The 21,568-nt window shown below is 38.2% G+C and overlaps 3 protein-coding genes across 4 annotated transcripts in view; all 3 read left to right on the forward strand.

The window, feature by feature from the left end:
* tnxbb (tenascin XBb) overlaps positions 1 to 10,771 on the forward strand; it is a 28,994-nt gene extending 18,223 nt beyond the window's left edge. The window contains exons 8-19 of one of the 2 annotated variants that reach the window (XM_015007262.2): positions 100 to 2,952; positions 4,852 to 4,974; positions 5,088 to 5,231; positions 5,591 to 5,710; positions 6,200 to 6,349; positions 6,493 to 6,635; positions 6,889 to 7,021; positions 7,107 to 7,258; positions 7,354 to 7,450; positions 8,096 to 8,251; positions 8,360 to 8,523; positions 8,913 to 10,771. In XM_015007262.2, coding sequence (XP_014862748.2) covers positions 100 to 2,952; positions 4,852 to 4,974; positions 5,088 to 5,231; positions 5,591 to 5,710; positions 6,200 to 6,349; positions 6,493 to 6,635; positions 6,889 to 7,021; positions 7,107 to 7,258; positions 7,354 to 7,450; positions 8,096 to 8,251; positions 8,360 to 8,523; positions 8,913 to 9,017 — 4,340 coding nt within the window. In that variant the 3' untranslated portion in view covers positions 9,018 to 10,771. The remainder of the gene's footprint in view (positions 1 to 99; positions 2,953 to 4,851; positions 4,975 to 5,087; positions 5,232 to 5,590; positions 5,711 to 6,199; positions 6,350 to 6,492; positions 6,636 to 6,888; positions 7,022 to 7,106; positions 7,259 to 7,353; positions 7,451 to 8,095; positions 8,252 to 8,359; positions 8,524 to 8,912) is intronic. The other variant, XM_015007264.2, reaches the window with a different exon arrangement.
* Positions 10,772 to 11,579: 808 nt separating this feature from the next.
* Positions 11,580 to 16,409, forward strand: LOC106929986 (LIM/homeobox protein Lhx9-like). The gene is made up of 6 exons (XM_088009913.1): positions 11,580 to 12,460; positions 13,225 to 13,427; positions 13,529 to 13,637; positions 13,715 to 13,846; positions 15,151 to 15,405; positions 15,797 to 16,409. The coding sequence occupies exons 1-6, from the start codon at positions 12,335 to 12,337 to the stop codon at positions 16,193 to 16,195; spliced, it is 1,224 nt and encodes a 407-aa protein (XP_087866039.1). The 5' UTR covers positions 11,580 to 12,334; the 3' UTR covers positions 16,196 to 16,409.
* A 941-nt stretch (positions 16,410 to 17,350) lies between these two features.
* On the forward strand, positions 17,351 to 19,442 carry qrfp (pyroglutamylated RFamide peptide). Its single transcript, XM_015007266.2, has 2 exons — positions 17,351 to 17,611; positions 18,685 to 19,442. Exons 1-2 carry the CDS (start codon positions 17,483 to 17,485, stop codon positions 19,261 to 19,263), a joined length of 708 nt encoding a protein of 235 aa, XP_014862752.2. The 5' UTR covers positions 17,351 to 17,482; the 3' UTR covers positions 19,264 to 19,442.
* The last annotated feature ends 2,126 nt before the right edge of the window (positions 19,443 to 21,568 follow it).

The raw sequence follows: 21,568 nt of genomic DNA on the forward strand, positions 1-21,568 counted from the left end.
TGGTTTTCTTCCTTTATTAGATATGAGATCTTCTGGATTACTGCAACATGTGATGACCTTAACACTTAATCCAAATGATCACTGCTCTCACATCTTTAGGCACCACTTTCCCAAGGGCTACCACTGAGGACTTGACCATGCAGGTTACTCAAGCACCAGGACAAGACCTTGGCAGCAAAAGCAGAGACTCTAAACCTGTGGTCAGCAAAGTGGTAGCAAGGAATGACACCAGACCCAAAACTAGAAGACCTATGGTGACAAAGCCAGGGATGTTCCGTCCCAATGCAACCAGAGTTTTGCCTGGAGGAAGACGTTTCTTACCTGATTCTAAACACAAAAACCCAGTGGTGTTGAAAAAAAGTGAATCAAAAGAAATTGATGAAACTAAAGCAGATGTTCAGATCATCCGGGAGTCTGTGACAGACCAGAGTGAAGAGACATTAAACTCTGAGAGGAGTGGGAACCAAAGTCCAGCTGTTATCCCTGGGAATGACTTTGAATCTCCGTCGCCCCCGTCTGAACCAAATAGTGAAAGTAGCTCAGAGGAACTGCTCTACACTGACTCAAAAAGACAACCAGATGCTGACATGGCTAAGGCTGAAAATAATACTAATTCAGTGTCTTCCGAGCCAGCTGGGAATATCAGAAGCCAGGAGAAGAAATGTATGAATAAAATTAAAGTAACTCACTTCAGATTGCCTTTAAAGAACAGAGGCAATGGGTGTGGAGAGGATGGGATAGGTTTGAGAGAAAATGCACTAAGTTCTAGTAAAGAGGAAATGCCTCCTAATCAAGAGAAGGGCCTTGATTTGCCACAAGACCCCTTGCACAAACTAATAACTGAAACTTTTGATGAGCTTAATATCACAACAATTTCAGTTCACCTAGCAAGACCTCTAAACCTTTCTTCTGATGCAGAAATGGTAAGGAAACAGATTTTAAAGGGGTTTCCGTCACTCTTAACGACTTCATCATTAACTGCAAAATCATCCTACTTATCACCCACCAAGACATCATCACCTGATGCAAAACCAATTTCCTCACCAACAGATTTGACGTCATCATCACACCTGTCAGTACTATCGCCTTCCTCAAAAGAACCATCTGTGTCACTCCCCTCACCATCAGCCCCCTCAACCAACCTGGATGATTTAGGTTTAAATGGAAGGAATGAATTGGATTCCACTTCCGACTCTGCTTCTACTGAGGATAGTGAACTATCAAGTTCAGAAGAAAGTGAAAGTTCCCCTTTCCACCATGGTGATCCAAAACGAGGGTCCATACGTCGCCTTTACCCCAACTTTGACTTGCTTCGAAACAAAAGCCATCAAAACGTGAAAGCTCCCACCCATTCTCCTCCTCATTTCAGCCACAGCTTAATAAAGGAAACAAACAATGTATCATCTTCACCATCTTTGTCTGCTTCAAGAAAAACACCCTTATTGGAAAGAAATCGTCCTGTGAAGGATGGAAACAGAGAGCGAGATGGAATATCCAGAAATGTAACCACTGAGGTGGGAGAAAGCCAGAAAAAGACGCTGGCAGAACGTAGACTTTTTCCTGTCCGTCGTCTCCCTGTGAAGGGTACATACCCACGTCGGATGCTTTCAAATCTTCAGAACAGAACCAGACTAATGTCAAAGATTTTGACTCGACCCTCCCAGTCTATAAATCCTGACACAGATACCTTGAAAAAACAGATGCTTCCCACTGAGCTGTTAAAAAATTCCACATCCCATTCTGGAGAATCTGTACCATCTGATCCTGTGCCTGAAACTGAAGGAAAGGAAGGAGTCGGGATAAGGTTCCCCAAAACCAGCATCTCAAATGAGTTCAATCACACACCAAGGGAAAGGGTTGCACCTTCCTCCCTTCAGCCAAACCTTCGTCACCCACACCAACATGGTGAATCTGTGCAAAATAAAACATTTATGAACTTCAGACGTCGCCAAAATCCTATCCGAGGTCCAATACGCAGACCTTTCTTGGGGAAAAAGCAAAATGGAGGCCCTCTTACTTTTGGGGTCAAAACTAAGGAACTGGGAAAAGACAGTACCAGTGAGAATCCTGAATCACAATCAGAAAACCTAAATACCCAGAGGTTTACCCATGGCCTCCAAACTAATCAACCACATGAACAAGTAAATGGCATATTAAGGCAAAATGTCCTTATGCATGAGCAGAAAACCAGTGAAGACAAACAAACAAAGGAGTCAGATAATGGAGACGATATCCCGATCAAACTGGAAGCGCCAATAGATTCTGACGTTGAAGAGAGACATGATACCGACAGGGATATTGGTGTCACAAATCAAAGTAGCATATCTGTCAAACCTGTCACACTTCCAAAGAGACAACCCACATCCAGAACTGTTGTAGATCAGCATCATGGTTCCCAAAGTATTGATGGAATACAAAAGAAAGAGTTTCCAAAAACAAATCCCAGTGTAAACACTGTTTTTGACACTGAAACTGAAGGGACAAAAGGTCTTGCTTCTGAGGTTTCTTCTTCTGGGGGCGAAAGAGAACCCCTGAACTTTGTTGATGTGACAAACCAGACTTCCGATGGATTCACAGTGATTTGGGATTCGCCTGAAGGGAAGTACAAAAACTTTGTTATAAGTAGAACAGAGGTTGACAAAGATGAAAGCCAAAAGCAGGAGGCAAATAAACAAGAAGAAGATAAAGATCAAGACATCAAAGAATTCTCACCAGAAAATGGAGGTGACGAGGACAATAACAAAGTACCTAAAGATATTCAAGTCCCACTTACCCACAAAGGTGCAGTGGGCAGACCAACAGGGAGGGACAAAACCTTCAGACAAGTGCTGCCTGGTTCTGCTCGCTCCCACCAGTTTGAACATCTACCTCCTCAGACGGAGTACACCATAACCTTGCTTGGAAAAGGTCCCGGCATTCTGTCCAGTCTGCACAAGCTTGTCATCAGTACAGGTACTAATAATGGTGACGGGTAGAAGAACCACATCACTGTTATTATTGTCGAGTCTTGATCCAAAGAGTCACTCTTGCTCTTACAATCTAGAACCTTCCATGAGTTTCAGCCTGTTAAATGTTATTTGTGTCATGTCTTCACAGTGTATCTCGTCAGTTGTCACTTTGCTTCACCACCACTGGATATATCTGCTTGCAGTCAAATGCTCCCTACATTTCTGTTTCATAAGTGTGTTGTACTCTTGTACACTGTGTCTGGTTTGCCTTCCTGTGTCCGTCATGTGAACATATGTTCACTCTTACATAACCAGTTTTTTTTTTTTTGTTCCTGTTGTTTTTTGAACACATTGGTGTTAAATAGTCTGTTTAATGTGTTGTGTAAGTGTTGCTGTTGTACACTAATTTTCCAGCTTCCATGAATATGTGAGATATGCATATTCATGAATGATTACACCATAATAACTACCCATCTTACAATAAAATCTGAGTTATTTGATGTCAACCTTAAGAGGTCATTGCTATAAAGTGTCATTTAACACTCTAAAGTCCAGAAATTGCAAGATTGATTTTTCCCCCTGAAACTACAAATTGTCAAATGTTTACTTTTTGATGATCTATTTGATTATCTTTGAAACATTTAGATCAAATATATCTATTTAATTGACACCAAATCTCTTGCAGCAAACATTTTATTTTGCTTTGAAAGCAAATTCAATTCTTTCAATGTATTTCTAGATTGATCTGTTTTCATAACAGTTTAATAAAAGAGTAACTGTAAACCTTCAAAGATCTAGTACTAAGCTTTGAGGAACACCTGTACACATTCTGTATTTCTGCCTAGATATCCGAATCTTAGTAAATAGTTTCTGTCCTGACTGACACATTTTTCAACCTGACTGATTTTATGCGACCATCAGCTGAGCTGACATCAAAAACAGTCACCCCATTACTCCATTTATTCACTGCTGCTCTGGTCTTCTCTCATTTAGGGTAAACTAACAGCCAGCTTCACTGACACCCCCTCATCTCCCACCCAAACCAGGGTAAGACCACAGCTGGTCGTTGCAAATTTGGTCTATATCTTTAACATTTGTATTTAAATGCAAGAAAACCAAAGGAGTTAAGTTACTCTGAGGTTAAACCATTTTGGGTGTCAAAAGGTAAAAACTGTTCAGGTCCAGGTTATGTCTGTCATAAATGGATGATTTTACTTGGTAGAGTAGTGTTGTTTTAAAATATTTTAAATATGGGCCTCAGTAAGTTTAAAAAAAGTCCAGTCCCAGCATTTAATTGTCTTCTAAATAAAATAGAAATATTACAATGGCTCCAAATTACCTCTAACACTTTTTACATGATCCTTCATTTCAAGCTTGTTATTGTGTTCATCTAATATGCAAATGTTTTTGTTCCCTTTTAAATAACATAAAAATAATTTATTTTTTCCTGTGTGTCTATCATTCATTCCTGCAATGCTTCTGTTTTCAGGAATTGACTGACCTGCTAATTACTGTTTGTAAAGATTCATAAAGTTGTCATTCTCTCCTTTTCTGCTGCCCAGGAGCCATGATCTGCCTGAATTTGTTACTGTCTCTGTGTGTATAACTTGTATACTGTATATATGTTTGTGCTGTACATATATACACACAAACTTACTGGAGCACCAAAAGAAAATGTGTGAATGGATAAATATGATTGAGAAAAGAGTTTTGCACATGATCCATTTATCCGTTTTCCCCTTTTTCTTTGTTAAATCCTCTTTTTCTTTGCATTCCTTTATTGATGTCTTTAAATGATCTTATATGTGTTTCTCAATTCGTCTTACTGCGTCATATTTTCTACTGTTTGTCCCAACTTCCTTGCTGTAATGTGCCTTTACTCTTGCCGGTTTTTGTCCTCCAGGACCAGAGCCTCCATCCAACATAATGTTCAGCAAGGTGACTGAAAACTCCCTGACAGTGTCTTGGACAAAACCAAAAAGTTCTGTTGATGGTTTCAAAGTCACCTACACCCATGCAGATGAGGGTAAGACACAAAAAACGACTAAAAACAACCTGGAATATGACTTTTCCTCATTTCACCACATGATGTCTTACCTGAAAAAACAAAAAAACATTGCTAATAATTTTGTCTCGTAGGAGAGCCAGTGTCGGTGGGGGTGGGCTCCCGGGACTCCACCCTCGATCTAGCTCAACTGTCTCCAGGATCCTCTTATGAAGTCACCGTCATCTCCACCCTCGGACTGGATGAGAGCGATCCAATTAAAGATACTGTCATGACACGTGAGTTTTACGAGTTAAAAAAAAGGGGGTGGCAATAATTCATTTCAAATATATAAGAACATTGAAATGATGATCTGTGGGACATGATGGTTTCATTAATGCTGTTGCAACATATGTTCCAATTTAACATTTTTGACAATAAATGGACCGTGTAAAACTGTCTGCACGAGTCGGTACTCTTACGAGTTTCATTCCGGATCCATTTCAGTTTTCTGCTGGGCTAGTTTAATGCTTTCTAACAGCTGGTGTGATCGATTAAATCCAGACTGTGTCCTCTGTGTGGAATTTTGTATCTTTAGGAAAATACTGCATTTTCTTGTTTATAATTCTGCTATTATTTCCACTTTTGTCACTCTCAGTGCCTGACCCACCCACTGACCTACAAGCAGTCAATGTGACCGACTCCACAGCATTGTTACTGTGGCGTCCAGCTCTTGCCACTGTTGATAAGTACACCATTGTATATGGCTCAGGTACAGGTAAGTCCTGCTGGTGTCAGGCTGAAACATTTTGATGTTTTCTTCCTTATTTGGCAACTGTAGCTTGAGTTTCAAGTTCTCTTGCATTCATGTTTTGTTTTAAAAGACATTGATCATAATTTCATCTGCTTTTCAACTAATGATTTTATGACTTTGACCCCATTACAAAGTCATCAGTTGTAAGTTGTTGCTGTATGTTCTGGAAAGCTGAGTTCAAATTCATCAGATACACTCAAGCCTGATTAGTAACTTAAACATTAAAAGTACTTAAAAGCAGGCTAAAATTTCTCAAAAACAACTGTAGTCCATCAGAGAATGAGAATGCAGATTTCATGTTGACATCCACAGGTGGCACAAACTTTCTTTTGTGAAGAGAGGCATGGTTGCAAATGGCTTTTTTTTTTTGACAGTTTTGATGTATTTATTTATTGTTTTTTAAATAAAATACATGCTTTAAACTAGTATGGTTGTGCTTTTTTCCCTGTGCAGGGTCAGAAGTGAGGGTTACAATTTCAGGAAATGCAGCTGAGCAGCAGCTGAGCGGCCTTGAAGGATCCACCACCTACACTGTCACTGTAAGAAGTCAGCTGGGCAACCTGGAGAGTTCACCAGCTACAACCAGCTTTACCACCAAAAGCGGTCAGTAGCCAGTCACACCATGCAGACACATGCACAAAATATGTTTCTAAGCCAGAGCTTATATGCTATTTTCTTAATTATAAAATACTTCATTTAGAAGACAATAATCAATCATGACAATGAAAATTACTCGGGCTCTGCAGGCTCAGGGCGAGATCAAAATGAACCTCAAGATCTAAAGGTCAACAGTGTGACCCCTCGGAGTGCTGTTGTGTCATGGATACCTTTGTCAAAGCCTGTGGATAAATACATACTGGTTTATAGGATCAAAGGTGAAAGCCCGCAGGTATGAAAACTGACAGTGTACAAGTGCCTTTTTGTGTTTTATTTTGTTATATTTTAATTTCTGTAGACTGAGATTTACTGTACTTTACTATGTTGTTATATGGCATACCCTTCTATCTCAGTTTTGTACAAAATGTCAAACTTGGCCTGGAGTTTGAATTTGTAGCTTTAAAAACATAATTTCACAGTTTCTTCTTTACGACAGGCCTGTGCATCCTTTTGCTCATAACTCTTGACTTTTTACATTCTGACAGGAAATAATTGTAGGCTCAGATCTAACACAGTACAAGCTGACCAGACTGCATCCAGGGTCTCTGTACACTGTGGAGCTACGGCCTATAAGGGGAGGACAACTGGTAGCCGGCAGCAACACTGAATTCACTACTGGTACCTCCGGTTATTTTAAGAGTCCTGATTAGTAACTGATAAAGAGTTTGTCTCATTACAGAGCCCCCTTTTTCTTTCTCTGAAGGCACACTGAAGTTCCCGTTCCCAGCTGACTGCTCTCAGGAACTGTTGAACGGTGTCGTCACTTCAGACGTGGTGGAGATCTTCCCTCAGGGGAAACTTGGCAAGTCGATGAACGTTTCCTGTGACATGGAGACGGACGGCGGCGGTTGGACGGTACAGTCAGAACTGTAAACTTGTCAATCGGGAAGATGTCCTTACATTCTGTTATGTTTAGTTTCCCCTTCTTTGTGTTTCCGATCCATGTCCAGGTCTTCCAGAGGAGGAAGGACGGCTCGGTGGAATTCTACAATGGTTGGAAGGATTACGTTTCTGGCTTTGGAAATCTGAGTGGAGAGTTCTGGCTTGGTGAGAGAAACTCTTCACAGTAATGAAATGTTTATTAGGTCAGAGTGCATGACGGCTTATTACAGACAATCCTAAAAACTATCTGTCATCTACAGTAATAATTTTTCTTTAACTCAAGCTGGAGATCACTTTTCAGTGACAAATGTACACAATTTTTTAAATATTTGTGGTAGGATGCAATTAGAAATCAATTAAATAGGAGCTTTGATTAATAACATTTTTATTAAGTAGTGATATTTGATGCAAAAAGCTACTTTTTTTCAATTCCAATTTTATTAGTAACTGAATCAATTAAAAGACGTATAATTTGTATCATGATGGTGAATAGTGGTATCTGCCTATGACTTTTTTGCTGTGATTCAACCATGAAGATTCACCTGCAGTTAGATTTAAAATATTTTAACATTTTACCTTTCGTGCTCCTCATAATTATGCATGTTTTATTCAAGGGAAAAAGTTCAATGTTTCCATATTTTATATGGTTTCTCTTAATTAGATCTATGTTCAGAAATGTTCAACCATTCTCCGTGTCACTCTTTGCATCACTGCATTGTGATGTAAATGTAATTTTTATTTTCGCTTAATGAAATGCATTGTTTGAAAAAATCTTGAATGTCTCAAGCAAGCCAAATTTCATTCTTTTAGGCCTTGAAAAAATTCACAACTTGACCAAGATGACGAAGATGAATCTACGGGTCGACCTACGAGACGGAAGTGAGCAGGTGTTCGCCAAGTATTCAACATTTGAGGTGTCCAACAGGAACTACAAACTGAGTGTGGGTGGATACAGCGGCACTGCAGGTGAGATGGAAATTCAAAAGCTTTCCTGGGCGTACTGGCTCCCAAAACCTGACTGAATGATCTGCATGAAAGGAAACCTATTCAATTTCTCATGTTCCCTGGTTTCAGGTGACTCCCTTAGTTACCACAACAACTGCGTCTTCTCCACCAAAGACCGGGATCCGGCCCCGTGGCTCACCCGCTGTGCCATTTCTTATCAAGCTGGCTGGTGGTACAAAAACTGCCATGAAGCAAATCTGAATGGCCGTTATGGAATTGACTACAAACATCAGGTAGCAAGATCAGACAAATTGTACAATAAATAGAATATGGATAACTCTGTAAACGGGACTGGAATATTTATAGGATGTCACATCAAATGTGAATTCACAGGTTAAAATCTAAACAAGACTTCCCATTAATTCAACTCAATACATGAACGGATGTCTGGTACTACATGCTAAAACAAAAGCACTGTATGTTAGATGAGCATACTGTACTTTTGCATCTGTTACATTCTGGAGACTTATTTGTGCAGCTATAGCTACAGACAAGTTTTCCCTTTTTTACATGGAAGATTAATTCTTTGAACCATTTTGCATACAATATGAAATGTAAACAATTAAATAGGAAAGGTAGGATTGTAGGGCGGCATGTGACTATTTCTCTGTTTGTGTCTTAGGGTGTGATCTGGAAGTCATGGAAAGGAGAATACCATTCCATCCAGTTTACAGAGATGAAGATGAGACCAGCATCCTTCAGGCCTCCAGCCAGCAGAACAAAGTGAGAAAGAGGAACTGATAAAGAAACAGTGTCAACATATGTACACACATATTTTAACAAATGCCTTGCTCTCTTTTGGAAATAGAGATATTTTTTCATGTGTACAAAGCAAGTTATCAGTGTGTAACTGTATATTGTGAAGTTTTTATCTTTTCAGAAACAGTTGATCAAAGTTATTAGCTGGTATCTTAATAAGCAGCCATTTGTGACCTCAAAATGCTAAAGGTTTCAGAAATGCAAAACCCAAATTTAGTGTTTTTAATTGATACGATCTAAAGCTAACCCAGGTAAAATATTTCCAAACCCTAAAAACTACAAACGGCTTGGCTGTGCAGTTTCTAAACTTTCCATCTTAATCAAAAACAAGAAAACAAAAAGAAACAGAAAGTTCAATGAATTCCATAACATAAAAGGATGTAAAAAAATCTTTAATTGATGAAACTGATAGCTAGAAAAGGTGCTTATATGCTTAAAAATATAAAGATGCTTCTCATTAAACCCTTACAGTCACACACAAAAACCAGATGAGTCTGACTTTATGAAGTTTAAGGACTTCGTCAATACAAACAATGCGGTATGGTTATCTCTCAGCAGCTTTTAGAATAGAATGCTCTCTTTATTGTCAAAGTAAAGAAACTTTTGAGCAACATTAAAAATGTTTCCACAATTCAATAAAAAAAAAAAATCTAAGTGGATTCTACTACAATGTCAGAAGATTATTATCAGTCGAAATATTTTTGAAAGGGCTTTCTCATGTATAACTTGGCATTTCCTTCAAAATTTTACGTTTTTTGTACTTTTTCCAGTGTATGTAACAGAGTCAATTGAGTATTATAAGCTTTATATAATAAAAAAAACCTAGAAATTATATCATGGACTGTCTGGCTGCACAGAAATTCTGATAAATGTGTAAAATGAATGCAGTAAAAAGTGAGTAAAAAATGGAAAGGTCACAGGCAAATCCAACAAAAAGAATCCACTTAGAGCAAATTGAATGGTTTGCATGCTGCTGCAGGTCTGAAGACCTTACAGTAAATAGCCTAGCTAAAATAGGAATGTAAGACATTACAAATAAACTAAGCTGGAATCAGGAGCATTATTGAACTTATTAGCATAATTGGTATTTGATGTAGAAATATGAAGTGGAAAGCTGGTAATGAGTGGAATATTGTGTGTTATTTCAAATGGCTGCAGTTCTGTGTTGACAGTTCTGTTCATATACTGTTTTGTTTGCAGCATTTTAAGCTAGTTTATGTTCTTTGGCTTCCTCTCCGTCTTCTGTAAATAAACTTACTGGTTGCTCAGAGTTCAGTATGTCTGTGCATGTTTTTTTTTGTGCTTCTGCTTCTGACGGTACTGAAAATATAAATGCATGTATCATTTCTTGTTGACAGCCAATCTGAAAATATATTTTTTCTTTTTTCAAATTGGATATCAAGCCAGAAACAGGATCTGATTGTCTCCTTACTCTACTCTGTAACTTTTATCCTCTGATCATCCCTGCTTTAAAGCTCAGCAGTGCCCCCTACTGTTCAGTTTTCCACTTCAGCTGGGCTCCTCAGTGTGTACAGCGAAAGAAGAGAAAAGCACCTGCTGTGGTTCAGCTGCCATGACAGGTGCATCACTGTCCTCACTGTGTTTGTCTTTTCTGTTTTACTTTGTCTTTTTGTAAACAAATCAATGTTTTATGTTTGTTCTACCTGTGGTGCCTTGTAAGAAAATACAACAATAAAATTATTTGAGTTTGAAACTTTGGAATTTGGACCTAAAGTGTGTTTCAGTTTTTATTGTTTTTTTTTTTTTTATAAATACATATTTATTTCTTATGAAACACTTATGAAATGATACAAATTACTTATGAAAGAAACACTTCAGGTGAGTCCAACAGAAAATGAAGAATTAATTTATAGTACCTGTTGGGTATGTTGGAGGATCTCCGATGTTGTTGATCGGCTTCTGAAAATGTTGCAGAGCATATCGTGAACCAGGATATTTAGGTTAAAGACTGTCCTGAAACATCCCACAGAACAGAACAGCAGTAAGAACCCTGGAACCTGGACAAAAAACTGCAATATCATTGCAGTTTTTTATAGATATTAACACCCACAAAGTAATGGATCGCCAGCAATTTAAACATCCCATCTTTGAGTCAATCAGTGTCGTACACTTCAACTTGACAATATTTGCTCACTCTACCTCCGAAAGATTCTCTAACCCTATCGGTCTGTGAGTAAATCTCTTGTCCACATCCCTCTTTGGATGATGCTGCAGATTTTCTGTTAGATTTAGTTCTGGACTCTGCCTGGGGCAGTCCAGATCTTTCATGAAGTCAGTCTATTGGTGACTTGCCAGTCATGCAAGAAAGAATTTGGAAGCACAAAAGACAGTTTGTTTCTCTTAGTGTTGCATTCTTGGGGAAGTCACACGTGTATTTTATTATATTTCTATTGGTCATCCTCTCACTGTTGACACAATGAGTTTAATTTTCTCAAACAAAAACACCAAAGGAAGAGAAGAGCTGGATGTCAAAGACAAGTGTAAAAAGTGTCTTTTCATCTTTCAGCACATATCCCAGATGTCCTCTTAAGCGCCTTTTGTTTTTTTAATTGGCCCCTTGTGTAAAGCCCTCTACCCCACCCTTTCACCTGCTCACCAGGCAGCCAATCACAGTGCTTCCTTGTTGCCCTCTGAGCCAGCTGGGCTTCTTGTTTACAGGTGCTTGTCACCTGGGACTGCCGACAGATCGGATGCTGGGAAAGAGGTTGGACAACGCTAAGGTGAAGAGGCAGACCTCAGGTGAGGTGGGTTCATCCCAAAACCACAAAACAGGAGGCTACAAGGACACCTGCAACAGGGGAAGCACTGTGGTTTGCAGTTGAAAGGAAAGGGATGAGATTTTTTTTTTATAAAGCAGGAATGTTTTCAACATAAAAGGTGAAGTTTGGAACCGGAAAGCTGGATCTAACACCTTTTGTTATTCCTTGGAGAGAAGTTTTTCATGATTAGAACTGGACACACTCAGCAGGAACCAAATAATAATCAAATCAATAAACAAAACAGGTAAGTTCTCTGTTCTATCTATACGTCCCTCAAGTATTGTTTCAGTTTGTTGATAACATGCTGTTTAGTTCACATAAAAACAGCTACGTCACCTAAACATTTTAGCTGTTTTTCTCTTTGCTCATCAAATAGATTTGTGAAAAATAACACTGTAAACATTTAAAACAGCCGGAAATCGTTGTGTGCTTATCAATAGAAACATAGACCTGTGGTTACAGAGAAGACTGCTAATTACCCCCTGCTTTCTCAGAATTCTTAATCATGATGTCTCCAGACGACCAAGCCCTCGAGGACCTTTTGTATGGCAGCGACCTCGGTGACAAGCCGGAGGTGGTACAGCTGGCCGGTGGCCCAGCAGCAGTGGAGGAGAACACTGCTTCAGAAAATGTAATTATGATTCTCATAATCACTGAATTTTATGAAGCTTTAACAGATTTCAGATGGTTGACAGCAGAAAAACCTCAAGGTTAGTTTCTGCACAGCTTGGCAGATCAATAACATTAACTTGGCCAAAACAGGCAACATGAGCTTCATGCTAACAAGCAGATCTCACAAGATTGATGTCATTCTATAAATTACTAATTTATACTTTAAGTTTTTGAGTCTAAAACATAAAATTTTTACATTAGCAAACACATGCAAGTCATCCTGAAAACTAATCAAAGTTAAATGCTAACTTTTTAGTTTAACTTAGGCACTTGCTATGTAAACATTATTCAAATTCACAAAATAAAATAAAAATGAAAAAACAAATCTTAATTTTAATCTCACGATTCTGACAAAGTCCAATTTTTTTTCGTAATTTTCTGTAAAAATCCCATTGCAAACTCAGATTTTTTGTATTTAGCAAGTAGTTCGATTCTAACATATAATTAGACAGGTATCTTTAAAAAATAAATAAATAAAAAGCAATGTCTGAAGCAGTCTTAATTTGAAAAAAAAAGTGTTTTTTTGTAATTTTTTTTAAAGGTATGCATAGCATTCGCAATAATAAATTGAATTATATTTTACAATTTGGTACTATTTGTTTTTAAGGAATTATTTTTGCTGATGAGCTCCAAATTTTTGAGATTGGATGCCCTCTGTGCCATAAACCTAATGTTTAGTTCCCCTCTTTATCTTTAATTTTGATCATGTCAAACATCTTTCAGGTTCCAACAAGTGTGTCCCTTCCAGAGCCAATCGTATGTGCCGGATGTGGCGAGCAGGTATGTGATCGCTTCTTCCTATTGGCTGCAGGGAGGGTATGGCACAGCATCTGCCTCCGCTGCAGCCAGTGCCACTGTGAGCTACAGACTCACCCTTCCCTCTTCTGGAGAGATGGAAACATTTACTGCCAGCAGGACTACAGCAGGTATAAGTGATTCTGCATGCTGAACCAGTTCACTTCCTAACATCTGCATTGAGTTAACAGGGGACTTCAGCTTCTGACATCTGGTTTCCTTCTCTCATCAGAACTTTTGGAGGCGGCCAATGTGCTCGCTGCCTCCAGCCAATCCCACCCACTGATTTGGTCATGAGGTCTGGTGAGCTGACCTTCCATCCCCACTGTTTTTCCTGCCAGGTTAGTTAACAGACTAGCTACTAGTTTAATTACAAATTAACAAATGAATGCATGCCTTTTACATTTGTATTTTGCAGGAATGTGATGTAAAATTAATGCCAGGGAACCTCTACTGCATGCAGGGCCCAAACCTGTATTGTGAGTCACATTATAATGGTGATGGAGGCAATCTGCCACTGCAAGACCCCTCACAATCACATCTAAAAGAAGGTCAGTGTGTTTGTGAGTATTTTCAAAAATGACTTGGGATGATAAACGTTAAAATCGCTTTGAAACCTTTTCCTGAAATTTAGGTACAGTTTTACAGTTGTGTGTTAGCTAGTTCCAAAACTCCACCTTTATTCGCCTTTGCAGGGCAAATAAAGTTGATTCATCTAGTTGTCTTCTGACCAGAACCCAAGTACTTCAAGGCAGCAAGAATGACTAAACATCACTTTATCCTTCATGCTTCAAGATAAAGGAGTAGTGTCGTAAACAAGTCTCAATAATTCATCGGGTGCCATGTCTAATTTTGCAAATATCTCCAGTAGAGGGCACAAAACAACATTGTGTTGAGAGTAATTTTTGTTGTTCAGTTATGGTTAAAACTTTGAAAATTAAAACACAAACAATGATAAATTTCATCACTAAGTTGCCAGAATTAACAATTATTGCATTACTAGCCTATCATGAGGTATCTATAGGTGTGGTACTGGTGAGGTCACTATCCATGTTCAGCTTCATGTAACCATTACTTATGAAAAATATCTAAAATAATTCTTCTTTTGAGGCTTTGCAACATAAGCCAGTCCAGTGAGATGATGTAGCTACAACATGCAGCTGGATAACAGGCTCAAAGGGGCATGATGTAAAACTCAGCCAAAATGCCATGAGTACATGCACAAAATATTTTTCCATATTTTCCCCTATTCCCAACAACATCTGACTGAGCTCTGAGTTACTGCTCAGTCTCTGGCTTTCCAAATGCAAATAGTGCTTCAAATACAAATGAAGTTGAGTTTTATCCTCAGCATGCAATGGTGTGTAAATTATATGATTGGCTAAATCTGGCACATTTGCAGCAATCTAAACATGTCACATGATGCAATACTGTCCCTAAAAAAACAACAAGTAAATAAAATAAATAAATAAAATTCTGCAAAAAAAAATATTTTAGAGATTAGACAAAGACTAGAGGATCATCTGGTGGTTACACTTGCAAGTTTAATTTGTGCTACAACTATGTGTTTGATTTTTTTTTAATCATATCTCTATATGCAGTATTTCAGGTGTAACAACTTTAACTCTCCCTTCCATGTCGACATCTCTTGGGCGATTGTGAAGCAAGAAGAACAAAAGTAGATTTAAATGGAGTTAGAGGTTTATAAAATAAGACATTTCTCTGGGTTGTTTGGAGCTTTTATTTGACTTGAGCTGAACCTGAAAATATCAAGTCAGAAATGTGGCGTTTAGCTTTTTCAGCTCATTGACTTTGTGTCTAAGGAGGATATCTAACTAACACCATCACTATGATCGTTGTCTGATGTCAGAGTCGGGTCAAAACCAGGTGTCCGGTGAAGGGGAGGAGTCTGTCAGCAGTCCAGAACCACGAGTGGACGACAGAGAGGTGGGAGGGCGGACGCGGAGACGGACCAAGCGAATCAGGACATGTTTCCGCAGTGAGCAGCTCAGAGCACTTGAGTCATACTTTGCCCAGAAGCACAACCCTGACGGCAAAGACTGGACTTGCCTCGCTCATAAGACTGGCCTGCCTAAGAGAGTCCTGCAGGTACGCATCACTCAGTCCTCCACCTAATATTACGTGAAAATAATGCATTTCCCGTACTTATGGTGCAGTAAAGGTCACAGACATTTAATAATAATTTGAAGTGAGCATTTAGGAAAGTACGAGAAAAGTATAGTTAAATCTGGAGTTTGTGTTTGTGGCAGGTGATCAGACAGGTTTTTAAAAAGGTAAATGGATATAGCTCCATAAAAGCTCGAACAATCTTCCATTACTGAATGAAAGAAGAAAGGTCTTCTTCTAGCGTGATCCAAAATTCACATTCAATAGATGTTTGGACTTTCCAGTGATCTCTTTTTTAACCTGTTTCGCAGCTGTTTTCAGTCTCTGTTATCATCCTCCGTACGCTTTCCTTCCTTCCATAATATTCCCTCAGGTGTGGTTTCAGAACGCTCGGGCCAAGCTGAGACGTTCCCTCAACTCTGAAGACTCCCAGGCCAACTCCCCCTCTGCTCCCCCTGGAGCTGTTGCCCAGGCAACCACCCCCTCATCACTTTCCTGCTCTTCGCTAGACCAATCGCAGCCTTTCCCCGCCAGCACCATCGACCAGCTGCAGCTGTCCTTGCTCACTGGTTCAGCCGTTGAATCCTCTGTAAGCCCAATCCTCAATCAGTCATGCCAGATGTTGCAAAGCCCCAACATTTTTCTGGACTACGATCCCCAGAGTGCATTTGGCTGCATCCCTTCTCTCGAGCCCCTTCGTGAGTTTGAGGAGGAAGAAGGAAGAGTGGAGAGAGAAATTGATGCTGAGACTTTTGGACCAAATTACAGTTAACTGATGGTTCTGCAGTGACAGTTTTTTTCCAGTCCTAAATGACAGCTAGAGAAACAACCTCAGCCTTAACTTAATAAGGTTCTAGATACAAGAAGACAAAGTGGAGTTGACATTTAAGAAGTGGTTCAGCTCAAAAATGGTTTTGATTGCTTTGTGATTGCTAGATATTAGTATAGTTTAGTTAACTGTGTGAATAAACTGCTGTTTTATTACATTTTCTTCAGTAACGTTTGGTGTCCTTCTCTTCACTGAATCACCACATGGAGGTGATTCAGTAAAATGCCTTTTCATGCAGAAACTTTGGTCATTTCATGACCAAATAATCGTAAGATTACTTGGTCATGAAATGCAGCAACATGCAATCTGAAGGAACATGAACGTCCCTGACAGTTTTTTTTTTCTTTCAGGACAACTCAATCATTTTGAAAACAATCAAAAGACTAAATTTATTTCAGTAGTTTGATTCAAATAGTGAATCAAAAGAAGGGGGGGTAATTTAGTCCTGCTTTGGAGTCACTTGCATGACCCTTACAATCATTGAGTCAGTGATCTTATTCCAGAGTCAGAAACTATGTGATATGCCAAATGTCAAAGAGTGGGCCGAGATTGGGAGAGGGAAAAAAATGTGTTTAGAAAACAGCTGCTTCAAGTTCCTCTGTGCTAATGATGGTAAAACAAGCTCTGAATTATTGGGTGTACGCAGCTTTTCAGCCACATTTTCATTCTGGTTTTGTTTTTGTTTCATAAATAATGACTCTGTGAAATATGTTTGGCACAAAACTCAGTGCCTTTATTAGCAGCCTGGCTACATCCAACCCTGTTTGTGATTTGTATATTTCAATTACATGCTCAACTTGCTGGTACCACGGAAACATTTCCTCTGTAACAATGTGGTTTTAGATTTTAAAAAAGGCCTTTTTTTCCAATCAGTCTTGAAGCTACCTCCTGATTCACAGTTAAATTAGGCTTGTGGGTCCGTAAATATTTTGGAACATAATTGATGTTATTTTCATTCAAGCAAAGGCCTCATTTGGTTTGCGGTTTGGATTTGTCACGGGATTACTATGACATTTTTTAGGTATGTTTGTGCTGTCCTATCGAAACAATGCTAATTACAAGCACAGCCATAAAAGAAATCCCGGAAACTCTCTCTAATCAGAAACATCTTAATTAATCTTTTGCATCCATTTCACCTCTTGCCAAACAAGCAGTCATAATTGGCCTCAGTGCTAACACAGGCAAATGTTGCTGAGCTAATAAGAATGAAGTTTAAGGTATTTTGTGAAAATGTTAGTGCGTCAGAGGGCGGAGCAACCAATGTGTGATGGCAGAACGGAGGACACAAGTTGGCGGTTTTTAAAAAGGTCCGAAGCAACAAATGTTACAGAAGACACAAGGTGCCTGACAGGAAACAAGGTAAGAAATATCTGATATGAGGAGAGCTTCTTGTATGTTTTGGAAATTATTTTAGTTTTTTGTATTAATAGAAAATGTGTATGTCCAGAGAAGCTACGACGTACAGCCAGAAGGTATGAGAGTTTAAATGACAAAACCTCAAATTAAGATAAAAAAAAAATAATTGGTTTCTACTAAGTTAAGAGTATCTTCTGGAATAAACAGTAAAAACTTAAGTCTGTTTGATGAACTATTTAAACCAAGTCAAACTTTTATTAGCGCTTTCTTAAAGAATCACACTGATCTTTAAAGTTTTATGTGAAGTGTTTTGTTATTTCAAAAGTGTACATGTCAGTTTTAAATTGAAAGACTGACTGAAATTAATGTTTACATTTAGACCAGCATCTGCAACCTTTAAACATTTTTACTCAGTTAAGCAAAATAAAATTTATCAGCCACAAATGCTACCTGACCTTTTGAAAAAATACAATTTATAACTTTTGATAAATATCAAGTACAAGAAATGCCACTTTTGAATAATCACAATTGTGTTTTTACTTTTAGGTTTTAAAATAAAGAACTTTTTACAAAAAGAAGTTAGACACATTTTCTTGTATGGGATGTAAATAGTGGCAGAAAAACTGTTTCCAACCTATTGGCAAAAACGTTTATGTAAAAAAATATGTTACAGATACTTTTAGTGTCATTCTGTTGTGGAAATTCAATGTATTTCCATGAAAGTCAGAAAAGTATCTAGAACTTGCATTTCTTACTTTAATATTTAGAGAGAGGCATTGTTTTACCTGATAGTTTTGTTTATAGTAACAACTATAAATTCATATTAATGATGGTTGAAAACCTTCAACACTGGCTACATACAGCTTTTATTTTTATCCATCTCAAAATTAATTAAGGAATAAAAATAATCCAATTTTGTTTTAAGTTTTCTACAATCTGATCGAACGCTTTCTATTTTTTCCATCTTATGAATGCTCTAAATATCTTATCATAATTGAATATGTTGAAAGCAAATGAAATCTAATAAAGGATTTTAAACTCCCTGTAACATGATCATTGCTGCTCTTTTTGTCCAGATGAGACTGCCTTTCCATATCAGTGCCTCACAGGTAACCCTCCTCTTCCTCAACCTCCTCTGCCCAATCCTACACACAGTTTCCACGCATCCCCCATCATCTGCTGCTTTCTATCCCAGACAAGAGCTGGAGTCCAGCCTGTATGACCTCAGTGCTCCACTGCAGGACCCCAAAGTCCCTAAAATGTGGTCTGACTGGCTTCAAGACTCTCTGCAAACTCTTCTAGAGCCCGAGGAAGTGGGTGGTGTCTGGGAGGAAGAGCAGCTGCTGAGAGACCAGAGAGGGGACGTTATGGATCTGCCACTCTCCCCATTCGCTGCTGATAACTCTCTCGAGGCCGTGAACTATCAGGAGGGAGGAGAAGGCGAAGAAGGCTGGAAAAGAAACGACGCTCTTACATCTATGGCCGGAGGGCTTCAAGCCGTCAGCCGAGAGAAAGGAGGATTTGGTTTCCGCTTTGGGAGGAAGAGACGACTGGAAAAGAGAAGGAAGGATGGAGTGGTAATTGAAGGAGTTGGAAAACAGAGGAGGACAAGAGAAAGCAGGAAGAGAGGTTTCATAACTGAAGTGTGGGGTTAAACAGGATTTCTTTTTTTTATCTTTACTTTATTGTCAACAGAAAGCAACCAGTAGCATCTAATGCATTTACACAGTGAGAAGCTGCAGGAAGCTGCTCTGTGCATTACTGCCTATAGTTGTAAGAAACGAGGCAATAATGGAGATTTTTGTTTAATAAATAAACTTTTAACATTACATAATTTACATGCCTTAAAATTCATATTAACTCTTCATGAAATTGCACAAATGAAAACAAACTGTTAAGTTAACTTCCATCAGTTGTATCTGTCTCTCAAGCCTTTGACCTTTTTTATTTTACACAGGGAGAATGTACAGCAGTTCATCGACCCTTTCAAATGAAATATGAATGGTACCAGGTCAAAGCAAAAATGGCTAATTTCCACCTGTAGTACAAGTACAATTTAACAAAGGTTGTGAACTGATGATAAACAAGAATAAAAATAACTACATATTGTTGCATTCTATACATATACATCATGATTCACATCTCATTAAAACCAGTTAAACTACTGCTTTACTCACTACCATCATTAAAAAGTGTAAATCTGCTTGGATGAACCAATTTAAGACGAGTGCAGCATGCTAAACTTTAGGACGCTGCACTCACCTCTTGATGGCGCCCTAGTGACTAATCATTTTAGATCTCTGTGTGACAAACCTTCCCAGACTTCTTGGATCAGCAATATCTTGAAGAATTTTGTAAAGTAAACATTTACCATTTTGAAGAGCTGACCATTAAACTCCTCAGAGCCATTACTTTGAGAAATAATGAGATTTGGTTAAGAATAAAAATGGGTTTAATGCCGAAAATGATCAAATGTTACGTCATACAAACGGAACAGGGTGACATTCATTACAATTATCTGAAAAAATATTGCAACTGTCTTTCCTGCATTTAAGAATATAATTTTGAAATCATTCACCAACTTCTTCTATTTCCCTGTTGTTCTCATGGCCACTTCTGCAGCATTTTTCCATGAGTGAAGAGGACATTTTTTATGTGCATACATGATAATATTATATCGTAAAAAAGCAATATTTTGACTTTTAGTCTGCTTCAATATGTCCAACAGATATATTAAACATCAGAAGCTTCCAGTAATTCGGCGAAAGAGTGTTAAAAAGGCAATGAATGGATGAGTAAATAAATAGAAATAAATTTGCCTTTGTCGGTTACCGCAATATCTTATTTGCTTTTCGGTTTTACATTTCCAAAACCGTCGTTACTACTTGCTTTCAGTCTTTCAGCCAAACCCATAATACTGTTATCTGCCTAGCGACTGACTACGATTTATCTGATTGGCTGAACATGAAGCCAGACACTGAGGCTGACGCAGGTCGGTTTATGGGTTTAGGTGTGTTTACTGTACCTTAACTAGTCACTGCCAGCCCTAAAAACCGATGAGAGTAGAAAGAGATCCTGAACAAAAGCAGCTCATATCTACAGACTCGAAATTTTAATACTTTACAATTAAAGGAGCAAAACAAAAGCTACCGCACATTACTCTACACGAAGTGCAGATATTTAATTCTGCATATAATAAAAAGCAAAAACATGATGGTTTATTTGCATTGTCAACTTCGTTGTCATTCAAAATGAATTTGAAACTCCACAAAACGTTTGAACAAAAGAGGAAGTGCCTCACATGAAAAAAAAAAAACACACAAAAAAAGCCTGATGACATACAAGAAATCCGGAATGTCGCGTTCACGGATCCTTGTAAATTTACAAGTCTGCTTGTCTCACACGGGTTATTATAGAATAACCAACATTCAATCACAGAAAGCAGGGAGAAACCATGATTACAGCATAGCTCAACAGACATTCATTTCGGAAAGAGCAAAAAACTGTGAAAAAGTCATAAAAAATAATTATCAAATCTGTTTCCTACAATATTTTCACCCATTAAAATGTTAATGCACTACTTTAAAAACAATTAAAAAGTCCAGATTCAACTTTGTAGTGTTTGTTCCTTACAGTGTTGTTTATTTAAAAAAATTATATTTAAGAAAATTTCATGAGCTGGCACCGACTGATGGATAGGAGGTTTATGATGAAGATAAATTTAATCGAAACCGGCACACAAAGAAAAATAATTCTAAAAAGGAAACAAATACCATTTCAAATTTTGTTTGAATTTTTTAATATTGAATTATATTTAAGAAAATTGAATGTGTAACTTTGGTAAAATAAACACATCACACAGATTAAAAACAAAGGTTTGAGTGTGCTGCTGAGAAATCACTGCACCCTTAAGACGGCACTACAAAGAGTAAACACAGCAATAAAAAGAAAATGAAGTAG

This window comes from Poecilia mexicana, unplaced genomic scaffold, assembly GCF_051168715.1.
Source record: "Poecilia mexicana isolate PSO_F unplaced genomic scaffold, ASM5116871v1 scaffold_11, whole genome shotgun sequence".
Lineage (NCBI taxonomy): Eukaryota > Metazoa > Chordata > Actinopteri > Cyprinodontiformes > Poeciliidae > Poecilia > Poecilia mexicana.